This window comes from Lycium ferocissimum, chromosome 7 (assembly GCF_029784015.1).
Source record: "Lycium ferocissimum isolate CSIRO_LF1 chromosome 7, AGI_CSIRO_Lferr_CH_V1, whole genome shotgun sequence".
NCBI classification, from domain to species: Eukaryota; Viridiplantae; Streptophyta; class Magnoliopsida; order Solanales; family Solanaceae; genus Lycium; species Lycium ferocissimum.
Window position 1 is genome coordinate 34,110,719 of NC_081348.1, and position 12,688 is coordinate 34,123,406.

A 12,688-nucleotide genomic window follows, 5' to 3' on the forward strand; every position below is an offset into this window, starting at 1 on the left:
TTTTATTCATTTTTTCTTTTAATGCAGGTGGAAGGTGAGATATTAATATGACTTAAGGTAAGGATTGTTCAAATTATATAAAGAAGTTAATCATTAAATGTAAATTGACGAGAGACTTAATACACTCTCGCGTCCGAGATTAGACATTTAAACCTGAATAATATAAGGTGTCTCCAACATCGAGCAAATTAAATATTGAAATGATTTTGATTTTAATATTATGATTAAAAAAAATTAGATCTCACGCCTGGTCCGTTCTAGGAAGTGTTCTTACATATTCTCAATGGTAAACAAAGGGCAAAGTAGTTGCCAAATAAGACTGAGTGCAAAGAAATTTAGAAAATACAGATAAACAAAATTTGGCACATTCGGACCATTTGACTCACTATAGTACTCCATCCGGAAAAAAAAAATGTCCAATTAACCCCCTTTTTTTTTTTTTTTTTTTGGGTGAAGCAGAGTGTCTATTTATCAAATCAAAAAAATATTAATCTTATTTTTTCAAATTTATCCCTATTAAGTGTTATATGATCAAATCTAATATCTATTTATTGAGAGACAGTTTAGTCAAATTATATTTTTTTTTTAAGAATTAATATTTTTATAATGATGTTCAAATGGCTAAATGGACAATTTTTTTTATCCCGAGGGAGTAATATAATATTGTTAGTTGTCACGTGTAATTAATTCCCACACTGGCTCAGCTAACCATCTTCCCAATTTAACTACTCCTTTGATTAACAATTTTCTTCTCATCAGTCATTCTTGATTTCTATTTTGGTTCTTTTTTGAGATCCCCATGGACTACATTGGGTTAAACTCAGAATCCCCATATGTTCTTCTTCTTAAAGCTGTTTTCTTGATACCCATTTCTCATTATTTGTTGGGATTTCTATTTTTACTCTTTGTATTTCTTTATAATTTCGTGGAGTTTTACTTCATTCAAGAATTATTCACTGGATTTAGGGGAAAGCCTGTGTCTTTGACCTTTAATTCTTGCTGTGACCTGTATGAAGAGGTTGTTTCCAAGTGTAAAATTCTGCATGGCAGGTAAAATTCTATAAGGGGATGAAGAAAAATGAAATCTTGATATAGTTCTCTTCATTCTTGATCATTTTGGAATATTGTCATGCTGATTCATTTTTAATCAGTCAAATTGGCAAATTTGTATCAGGTGGATTGTAAGTCTAAATCATATACTAGTGCATATTTGTATTAGGTGAATTGTAAGTCTAAATCATGTACTAGTGCTTTTTTTTTTTTTTTTGAGCAACTACTTGGTGGTTTATAGGATCAATGAATTCTATCTTACTTATCAGGATAAGTGTTAATATCTTTTAGACAAAACATGCTTGAACATATGTTGTTAAAATTTGAGTAGTAACCTGGAGATTTGAACTGAGTTTGTGTTGAACATAAAAACTATGGTTTCTTTTGGCTTTGTTTCAGCAATTAAGTTTTCTCTTTTTGCCCCCCTATTGGTTAATGCAGGTTTTCTTCTACTCCATGGCTTTGTAGTCCCCATCTTCAGACTGTTTTTCTGCAGTTCTTTGGAAGGGCGCCTGTTTTCAATTATCAAAGGTGACAATTTACAGACTTCTGCAGTTTCGCCTTTTTCTTAGCTTTATTCACCTTCAATATATTCTCCTAGCTCAGGGTGTAGCAGTTGTTATTTCTCCTTTTTTTTTTTTTTTTTTAGAATTTTTTTTAATAGAAAGAGTTTGGTCATTTGAACTTCTATCATTTATAGTAATCAATTTGGCAGCATGCTTTTCACTATATGTCAATCGAGAATATTGTATTATCAGTCAAGTTATTGATAATGGAGTCATTGGTCCCACATTTTAGTTGTTTCATTTTCCGGATGATTAAATTTTGTCTCCCTTTTCTGTTGGGGTAATATTTTAGCTTTAGTCATCACTTACCACCTGAACTGTTTTGAGTAAGGTTTCACGTGATAGTTTTACTCTTCAGTTAGGACTTCAAAATGGTAATCAGTTGATATTGTTTTTTTTTTTTTTTTGACAATGATAACATATCAGTTGATATTGTGAAAAGAGAATGTATTCTGATACCTATATATCTTTTACATAGTGAAGAACTGAATTTTGGTTACTGATGCATTTTTTGCCTCCAGACAGATATTTAAAACATCTGATGGTGGGACAATAGCTCTGGATTGGCTACGGAATGTGGATGGTAAAGTACATTTATATCTGTATCTATTCGTTCGTCATGGGTAATAATGATAAAACAACCTTTTATTTTAAGCTTATAAACCTCTAAACAAAAGCAAATAAAGAACTGGAATATATATCAAATGTAGTTTTTGCTAATTTCAATTAAGATTGACGGACCTTATGGAGTTGCGTGGTAGATGTGTTGCTCTGGTGATGGAGAACTTCCCAATTATGTTAGCTAACCAGTTCTAAAGGGTATAAATTTAAGAAAACTTGCCACATAGTTGTAGTAGTTCATCTCGAAGATGAAGGATTAGTTAAACAGATTACCCAACTTTAAATTGTATAAGATTGATTTAAGGAGGACAGACTAATAATTTTTTTGTTTTCCGAGGAGAAAATTCAGGGGAAAAAAGAAGATGGTATTATATTCTACTTTGTCCATTAGTTTTTTTGAAACAAATAGTCATCAAAAATGTTTTAGAAGTAAGACAAAAAATGCTCAAAAAAGTAGAAATAAAAAGGTAATGGAAGGACCTCTCTTCCGCCTCTATCTTTTAGGATGTGGAACCTTTTGAATTGTTAGAATGAGCCATAAAAGATTGAACTCCTATTTTTTTGGTGCGTTTGAACGGAAAGAAATATAAGGGTGTCGGAAGTAATCAGTGTGGTTCTAAATAGATTCATTTCTCCGTTTTTCCTCATTGTTAGAGCTTATTCCCATCATTCTATCAAAAAGTGGTTTTTCACGCTTAGGTAACTCAGCTTTCTATGTTTTTTTCCCCAGTCATCCTTGTGCTTTGAGTTAGCTTATTCAAGCACTTTATCAAGCCTATATCATAAATGACTTCATTGTATTAAGTAAATTCGGATATAATGAAAATAATATCATAAATGATTTGATTGACAAATGTCTACTTGTTAGCTTGTTGAAGTAGTTATATTTAAGGGTGGATTTGTTATTTTATTGCTGGTTGCCTTTTTATAGCACCCGATATTTATTCTGATATATATCTGCTAAATATGCAAGCTACTAGTTGTAAAATCGTTTGCTTTAACAAGTACTTATCTTAAGTTACAAGCTTATACCAGACCAAGTGAGCATTTTTGCACAACTAGATGAATGTTCTGGTTCCTGACTATCCCCTGTTGCTTTATATATGCTATCTAGAGGAGTAAATTGACGCCAGTTTCTGCTTTTTAATTTGTTAGTTAAAAAATCATCCATCGAAGGTTTTGATGGAGTTCAGGGTGATGATAAAACTCCCATCATTTTGGTGATTCCTGGTTTAACGAGTGATTCTGAATCTGCTGTAAGCTTTCTTCCACTCTTTTTGTATTGCCCTCCGAAATTGTGTTTTCTGCTTGTTTTTGTCTCTTTCTCTCGTCGAGAATTTTTTTTTGTTCTAAAATAATTCTTTGTTTCCTTGAGTTATTGTTCCTCTTCCTTCTCTTGTGTAAACATTGTTCTTCTCTTTTCTGTCTCTTATCATTTCCTCTGGATACTGGTATTGGTTGAGCTCTATTATATGAATACTTTTTTTCTTTGTTGAGAAAGAGCTCTATTACATGATTACTTGAGATTATGTGCTTTCGTATGGCAAATATTTGCTTTAACTCTGCTTCAATTTAACAGTACATAAAGCATCTTGCTTTCAAGATGGCTAAATCTGGATGGAATGTCGTTGTGAGCAATCATCGGGGTCTCGGAGGAGTGTCAATAACTGTGAGTACTGCTTCCTTGGGGAAGAATTTATTCTCTTCCAGTTTAGTTGCTTTTTATAAGAGAAAATATGATCTAGATTTCCTTCAGTTGAGCTGTCTTTGAGAGGAGGGATGCTGTTGCATCAGCTTGGTATTCTGTGCATTAATACTTTTGCAGATTTCTGCATAAGTAACAGGTCAAAGAGTAAATGAAGGCGATACATACTTGGCTTAGTATCTCATATCTTGGTTAAATTGAATATCACCGCAGTAATTGTGTATTCAGATGGGATCATCAGTAATAACAATTATACTTGCTCCCTGGTCAAAGTGACACTTATGAATGAAGTTTCCTGTAGGTGGATTTTATACTTTGCTCGAGGAAGCTGCTTAATTTTTGGTTGAGTCATCTCTAAGGAAATACTGTAGTCCTCTATATGCTCCCGTAGAGTGGTCATTCTTGAAAGATTCAGTCTTTAGGGTTTTCCATTCTTCCATGATTCTGTTACTAGATTGCATTTTTTGCAGCATGGCTAGAAGCTGTCCCTGATGAAATTTAGGAAATTGAGAAATTCTTTGATGGTATATGGTGCCTCTCATTTCTGTAGTTTCTTATTGCTCCTCTTGAAATCTATGGCTCCTCTTGAAATCTATGCCTGTATTTTTTTTCCTCAATGTAAAATGAATAGGGGAGCCTTGACGTAACTGGTAAAGTTGTTGCCATGTGAGCAGGCTCACAGGTTCGAGCCGTGGAAACAACCTCTTGCAGAAATGCAGGGTAAGGCTGCGTACAATAGACTCTTGTGGTCCGGTCCTTCCCCGGACCCAGCGCATAGCAGGAGCTTAGTGCACTGGGCTGGCCTGTAATGTAATATGAATAGGACTTGTGAAAGTTTAGCATTTACTTTCATGCAGTAGTCTAAGGTGCATAACTTTGCTAGTAATATGTTTACTGTATTATAAATATATAGTGTATACACTATTGACCAATGAAAGTTAAAAATTCATGATACCTTGATGGCAGTCTGATTGCCTCTATCATGCTGGATGGACGGAGGACGTCCGCGAAGTCATTGACCACCTCCACAGCCAATACCATCAAGCTCCTTTATTTGCTGTTGGCACCAGCATTGGTGCTAATGTTCTGGTACACAATGACATACTTTGTTATTGAATATTTTGTTAGCTTTACTAATATGAGCACAAAATTGTGCATCACTACAGTGCTAAATATTCTTTATGGTTACCTGAAAACTGAAACTAAATTTGAAAGATAAGGGAAGAGAATTCTTCATAGGTTCTTACAGTAGATATTTTCAGAGAAGTTATTGTTGTCAGAAAGGTTCATCTACATGCACAGACAACATGTACACAAGCATATGCTAACTGTCTAAATGGCTATCGTAATGCTTTAGTTATCAGTTCTTCAAAGTTATATAGTAATTCCCTAGTGTATTGCAACATTTTGACCGTTACAATTTTTTTTTTCCTTATTTAGTCCCTCCATTCTGTCTCAGTTTATGTGACACTCTTTCCTTTTTAGTCAGTCCCAAAAGAATGACACCTTTCTATATTTAGTAACAATTTAACTTTAAACTTCCCATTTTACAATCACACAAATATCTATGACTTATTTAGACCACAAGTTTCAAAAGTCTTCCTTTCATTGTTAAACACCGTGCCCGGTCAAACACCTTCACATAAATTGGGACGGAGGGAATATCAAAGTTACATCTAAACAAGATTTTTCTAAGTTTACTAGTTGGTCCATCTGCTTTAGTTTGATATATTACAACCCTTATGCATATATCGATGTGCTAATGATTCAATTTCAAAGGGTTTAAGTAAATGTGCATTCCTATTCTAAATTTTGAGCATCCAATAAGTTCAGGTATATGCAATATGGCAGCTGCTCTGTACTAAGCCAAGAACTATTTTATTGACAATGTTAATAATTTCCAGGTAAAATATCTTGGTGAGGAAGGAGTTAATACTGCGATTGTTGGGGCAGTTGCAATCTGTTCTCCTTGGGATCTTTTGGTTAGTAACTAGACTAATTAACATGCATGCTTTGACTTTTTAAGGTATTCATGGATTGCCAACTTCTTTGGTTTCATACATGTCATTCTTTATCTGGTATATCTTTCTGCTAAGTTGGATTCTATTGTACACCCTCCATCCCAATTTATGTGACACTCTTTACTTTTTGGTTAGTCACAAAAAGGACACCTTTCTATATTTAGTAACAATTTAACTTTAAACTTCCCATTTTACCCTTAGTGAGATGATTTATAACCACACAAATATCTATGGCTTATTTTGGACCACAAGTTTCAAAAGTCTTCCTTTCATTTTTAAATTCGGTGCCCGGTCAAACACCTTCACATAAATTGGGACGGAGGGTGTATTACATTTTGTTCATCTCTTGGGTTAAGGGTTGTTTTGGATGGTGATCTGTTGGATTATCACAGTCTGGAATGAGTTTGTCTAGTCTGAAACAATTCAGTGATGGTGCTACATGAAGATAGTGATGGTGGCAATGTAGTTTAATTTAAGTCAAATTAGTCATTTCGTGAGTTGATTCTGTACCATAAGGACCTATGCTCATTTTTCTTGAGAAGGTTTATCTGTCTTTGTTTTTTTTTTTTTCTTCTTCAGATTGGTGACAGGTTTATTAAGCGCAGGCTTGTGCAGAGATCCTATGACAGAGCTTTAGGAATCGGATTAAAAGATTATGTCGAGCTGTAAGTAATGGCTTTGCTCTTAGCTGTGATGGCATTAATCCTAAACTAATTCTATGTCAAAACTAGTGTACTTCTATATGTGTTGGCATTCATTCAGGTGTCCTAATTCTTTTGTGTGGTGACATCCGAGTTTTGCAGGCATCGGACTATTTTGCCTCGTCTAACAGATTGGGAATCCATTGCTAAGGTCATCTATTTCTCTTATTGATTTCTTCTCAGTGCCTTAACTTCTCTGGCAGTCACTTAAATCAATCAACCAACTAAGCCTCAATTCCAAACCAGTTTTGGTTATATGTATCTTCTATATCCATTCCGCTCTCAGGCTGGTTCATTCATGAAACCCCTTGCCATTTAAAACTAAACCCGGTGCAGATATAGCACGTTCCGGGAGGAGCACGTCTTAGAAAATTCAATGTTCAGAGCATTTATGATTTATTCACTATTTAACTGATCAAAAAATGATATTACGACTATTTATATGCTGGGACCAGCTATGTAGAACTAGCATATGTGGAGTTCCCTAATTAAAACATATTGTATTAATTTCTGAGGTTTCTAGCAGGCACCCAAACTATAGGTGTTCCTGTAAAGCAGGTTATGGAGACTCTAGTTGATAAAGGGGCTTACTGCTGACTTACCATAGAATGGTGGGTCAGTTGGGGGAATACTAACATGTGAGTAACATGCTATAGAAGTGCTTGAACAAAGTGATTATTTTAGTGCCAAGAAAGTATGACAAAGATAAAATATAAAGTCCGAAATGGGCGTATGTATATGGGCACCTATCCATTTAGTTTCGGGTGTTCCTCTTGGGATGAGACTTCTATTACATAGAATACATGAAAGAAAAATATTAGTAGGGGAAAGAAACCTTTGATGCTCTTTGAACTTTTAGCACCATTGCAGTATCAAGAAGCTAATGAAGCACAGGCGCTCTCAGATAAACGATTAGAGATAATATCCTAATCCTAAGTAACTTCAAGGATGTGGTGCAGTCCTCTTCTTTCAAGGCGTACTAACAACACACTTCTCTAAGTTCTTTGTAAAAGAGTTACTAATTAGTTGATAATTTATGCAACTAACAAGTAGATTAGCTATCTTTCATTCTTTTGTGTATTGCTTATTCTGATGGCTTGTATTTTTTGTTTCTCTTGCAGATACGTTGTATCAGAGATTATGACAAACATGTTGCTTGTGTTCTTGCCAATTTTGAGGTGACACAACTTTGCCTCCTTTTTGAATACGTCTGTCCAATGCCTAATTAATTAATCAGCATTTATTTCCGTTCCCTCTCCCCCAAGACTGTTGATACGTATTACAGGAAAGTTAGCTGTAGCAGTTATGTAGGAAATGTGATGGTTCCCCTCCTCTGCATTAATGCCTTGGATGATCCAGTCTGTTCAAGGGAGACAATTCCATGGGATGAATGTCGGTATGTCATCCTTTGTGCTGCATACTCTCTCCTTTTAGCTCCATTTCAAATTTCTAGATAGGATAAAAGGTCGGTACCAATGTGAAGCAATACTGTTGAAACATTATATGGTTGTACCGGAAAAGGATGTTACTGTACGGTTACGAACTAGGTTTACTACCTTAGACACACTCGGTGTAACATTTGGTGTGTAAAAGGTTCTCCATGAAACTGGGGTGTGTAAAAGGATAATTTAGTGGTAAACTATGCATTAACCCTATTAACTATTAAGTAAAATATGAAAGAATAATTTAATGTCTCAAGCATTTGCTGGAGTCAGCTTTGAGCCAACCATAATGGAAACTGAAGGCACTTGTGCAGAAAACCTTATTTCTGTCCCTTCCGTCCTCTAGGGAGTGTAACTATTTCCGACACTAACTGGGTGTTCAGTAAAGTAATTTGTGTACGAAAACACATTATCACCTAATGGAAGTTGAGGCTTGCTTATATTGAAGTCTCTTTTATTAGTTCAAAGTCATCCTCATATCATCCCCTGGTCATTATAATCTTTTTGGTTTTAATCCATATGTGTGTGTTCTGCTACTGTAAATATAGCATGACCACATGATTCTCTTTCAGGGCAAACAAAAATATCGTACTAGCTACCACACAGCATGGGGGACACTTGGGACATCTTGAAGGGATGACTGCAAAAAGCCTCTGGTAATATACGTTCCTCTCATCACAGATATGGTTTTTGTTAAATCTAATTATCACTGCATCTCACTATTATTCAGTTACCTTAATTCTTTTAGCATGGGAAAATGCTCCAAAACCAAGGATCCAGAAAAGAACTGAGTTCTCTGTGTGTCACACAGTTTGTGATTGTAAGGGACATAAATTAGAGAATTGAGTAATCTATGTTTTGGTAACTATTCAGATGTATTGCTCGTATCCCTTCAAGTTATGTATTGAAGTGTCTGGTGACTATTTAGTACCGTGATATCCATGATGAGAACTTAATAAGAACAAGTTTATCATGTGCTCCTTATGTGCAGGTGGGTTAGGGCCGTTGATGAATTCTTTTCTGCTTTTAACTCCAGCTCATTGATCCATAGAAAAAAGGTATGCAGATTTGCACACTCGCTCACCTTTAAACTTATCATGCTTTAAAGATAAGCTTGCCTACGTGGTTAATTGGCTATATTGATTGATAGCTCTACTCGTACGTTATTGTGAAGGAACCATAAAAACAATGATGAATTCTTATATATCAGCATGATATTTGATGCTACTGGAACCTTGAAAGTTCAGTCTAATCTCATTGTATTATGCAGATACAAAATGCCACAGTGGACAGTCCCCTGAAATCATCCATTGATCAGGCACCATATGTGAATATTAGAGAAGACGGTTTAGTGACTGCGTTTAGTAGTGAGCCATCAGGTGAAGTAGGAAGTCAGCAGAATGAGCAACTTGTCGAAGATGACAAGGCTGGAGGTAGTATTAGAGTTGACAATAGCACGGTGCAAAAAGAACCAAATGCAACGACTCAATCTGATCCTGTTCCTGGCCCATATATTAATGCAATGATCGCTCCTATTAAAAATTGTCTAAATCAGCTCTCTCGCCGTAATAAGATTTCAATATGGGTACTTGCATGTGTTGCAATCACAACCACATGGCCAATTCTGGGTTCAGCTTTACCACTGTTTTTCAGGAAAAAGCTGCGCAGCATTTTCTCCGCATCCTCAGTGAAAAGATGATGATGTAATGCATGTGGTCATTATTATTGTAGATACATTCATCATACAATGCTGGGGAAGGGGGTACAGCTGAGCTCCAAAGTCGGCTATCGGAATTTTAGATATCTCATCTATTGTAAAAGTAGATTTGTTAAGGCTGTACTATTTCTTATTAGAACTTAAAATGATCATTCGTAATGAATAAGACTAGTTATTGTGGCTGCTTCTTACTATGCTAGTTTTGGTATAGAAGCTTTAACCAATTCTGGTGTTGGTACGTCTCATAATTCATCTGTTAGTTTGGTTTTGTAGTATTCATTACACTCAATTTGGTTTATTTCCTTCGACCACTGGATCACACAGTGTGAGCGGAAAGCTTTGCAGTAAGCTTCCACACACGGGTTACTTACATTATCAGCATAATACAATCTGTGGTAGTATCTTAACTACCAATTTTACTAGGTTATCCTTTGATGTCTATTAGAGAGATTTACCTGTAATTACCTTATATATTGATAGGCTGATGAATAAGGTTACCTTTGATGTTTATTGTAGCACCTGTAATTACCTTGTATATTGATAGGCTGATGAATGTGAATCACTTTCTATATATTCACTACTTGTTTATACCAAGAGCATGGTGATGATAAATTCAGGAAGAATAAGGATGATTACCTTGTTCTAATAGCCTGTTTGGCCAAGCTTCTAAAATTTAACTTATTTTGAAAAGTATTTTTGGCAAAAATCAGTTTGTGTTTGGCCAAATTAATTTAAAAAACACTTTTGAGCAACAATTAGTGTTTGACCAAGCTTTTAAAAAGTGCTTCTAAGTGTATTTGTTTCATAAGTGCTTTTCAAATAAGCTATTTTTTTTTGTTTGGCTTCTAAAAACTATCTTCCAAAATTACTCCCAAAAAACCTCACTTTTAAATATAGCACTTATTAAAAAATTAAGTATTTTTGGGAAAAAACTTGGCCAAAGACCTCACTTTTTAAATATAAGCTCTTATTAAAAAATTAAGTATTTTTGGGGAAAAATAAACTTGGCCTTGGCCAAAGTGGAAAAAAGATCACATTGATAATTTCTTTCTCGTCAAAATATAAAGGCATGTATAATTGTATAGTGACAAAAAGTGTGAAAATCTTATTACTATTCTAAACAAGGACAACCACTTGTTATGGAATGTTGAACGATTCTTAACAATATTGTTCAACAGACAAATTAGACTTTCCTGTCTTCTTCTTGGATCGTTGCTCTTTCAAATCACTTTCTTAAGCTTTCTAAAGTCATCAAACAACAAAGAAATACAGCCTTTTTCTACCTGTATGCTTGGTTGGTCCAAACACTCTTTTCCTTCAAGAAGTTTCGAAATAATTTAACTACACAATGGAATTTTTCATTTACACTATTTGTGTATTTAAACGTGTTGTAGCCGGTAATTGTCTTTTTATTCATATTAATTATTTTACTTTTTACATACCATTAACTATAACTATCTTTTAAATAATCTGATAGTCAAAAAATTTCTCTAGAATACAAGCGTGTTGAAGTTAAACAGATTTTTCAAAATAAGACAGCTTTAGAATAATAATTACGAAAACGAGAGCAAAGAAAATACTACAATGTTTGGCCCACTCTGTTGTCACGTGCTGATTCCAAAATGGACCAACCATTTTGGTTTCCTTGGTTGAACCAAGTTTCCAAACACCCTAGACAAAGGGACCCGAAAATTTTTTAACCCAAAAAATAATTTTTAGAACCAAATTAACCCTTTAAAATAAAAAACAAATTAGGCTTCAGACCAACGGTAACTTTTTGAGTTTGATCCTTTCACGCACAGAATCGGGAGGGTACTTTTTTTTTTTCTTCCTTTTTATTTAATTTATCAAAGGGAGGGTTTTTTTTTCTTCCTTTTATTTCAGAGCAAACACATTAAGCCAACCTATCAAAATTACGTTTTTTTCATCTTGGTTGAGACTTGCAAAGGTTAATCATGTTTCAAAATCCCAAAATACCAATATTTTATATAGAACTTAATATATTTTTTTGCATACTATAACCGTCACTCATTTAAATTATGCCAACTCATTACATCAAGTAAATTCACTAATTTGTAAAACGTTTGATCGTCATTTAATGAGGGCCTTTGGTAGTTTTGCTCCGATAACGGTGCAAAAAGTGTCTAAGTGGAATAGGAATGTAAGTTTTGCTTGGTTGGAAACTTGTCATCTTTAGATCTAATTGTCATATTTTATAGGGTTTTGATTTAAGTGTTTTGAAATAAAAATATTATATCAAAAATAATTCATCCAATACGAGAGGTTCAATCAAGGTATAATATATCTCATTCAATGCTCCCACCAAGGTCTGATCCCATGTTGTTGGCATAAAAAAGAAGTAAGTAAAAAAAAGAGGCTAAACCACCAAGCCAAATTGGTGAAAGCAACAAAGTAGACACTTTTTATTTTTTATAATGTTCACTAATGCTATCTAACTCGTTTTCATAAATTGAATTTTGAACCTCGAAATTGACATTCAAAACATCATTACCATGGGATTAACATCTAGAAATAGATTTTTTATCATTAGATTTTTACTAAAGTAGAATGATTTTTTTTGCACAAAATTGGGGCAAAATTCAAATTGAATGGGATAACGGGCGTTTTTTGAAAAATCGGCTCGGCCAAACCGCCTTGCGGCACCGCATAGATCTCGAAAAAATACCCCAGATCAAAAAAAATCGCGTAAATCGGACATCCGAGCGCAAAGTTATGACCATTTAAAGTTTCGACAATTTACAACTAGTTTTCTACCTATGCTCCCGTCCTTATTTTTACGTGAGTGAGAGGCATATGTATACTTGATGTAATAAGCCGATATTATTGTACGCTAAAAAAAATATT

The 12,688-nt window shown here is 34.4% G+C and overlaps 1 protein-coding gene across 3 annotated transcripts; it reads left to right on the forward strand.

Moving 5' to 3' along the window:
• The first annotated feature begins 693 nt into the window (after positions 1–693).
• On the forward strand, positions 694–10,057 carry LOC132064549 (embryogenesis-associated protein EMB8-like). 3 transcript variants are annotated; one of them, XM_059457560.1, is made up of 14 exons: positions 694–1,050; positions 1,492–1,581; positions 2,138–2,199; positions 3,393–3,493; positions 3,817–3,906; positions 4,909–5,031; positions 5,847–5,924; positions 6,543–6,628; positions 6,767–6,815; positions 7,786–7,842; positions 7,930–8,060; positions 8,679–8,762; positions 9,098–9,164; positions 9,377–10,057. In XM_059457560.1, exons 1-14 carry the CDS (start codon positions 800–802, stop codon positions 9,803–9,805), a joined length of 1,698 nt encoding a protein of 565 aa, XP_059313543.1. In that variant the 5' UTR covers positions 694–799; the 3' UTR covers positions 9,806–10,057. The 3 variants fall into 3 exon arrangements, with proteins under 3 accessions (XP_059313543.1, XP_059313544.1, XP_059313545.1); XM_059457561.1 differs by having other exon boundaries at positions 3,414–3,493; XM_059457562.1 differs by lacking the exon at positions 5,847–5,924.
• Positions 10,058–12,688: the final 2,631 nt, after the last annotated feature.

What these genes read in the sequence shown, in the direction of transcription:
- LOC132064549 (XM_059457560.1), top strand. Translation starts at nt 800, where the DNA reads ATGGACTACATTGGGTTAAACTCAGAATCCCCATATGTTCTTCTTCTT. An exon ending in GCATTGGTGCTAATGTTCTG is followed by an intron (nt 5,032 to 5,846) that starts GTACACAATGAC and finishes AATAATTTCCAG; the next exon opens with GTAAAATATCTTGGTGAGGA. An exon ending in ATTCCATGGGATGAATGTCG is followed by an intron (nt 8,061 to 8,678) that starts GTATGTCATCCT and finishes ATTCTCTTTCAG; the next exon opens with GGCAAACAAAAATATCGTAC.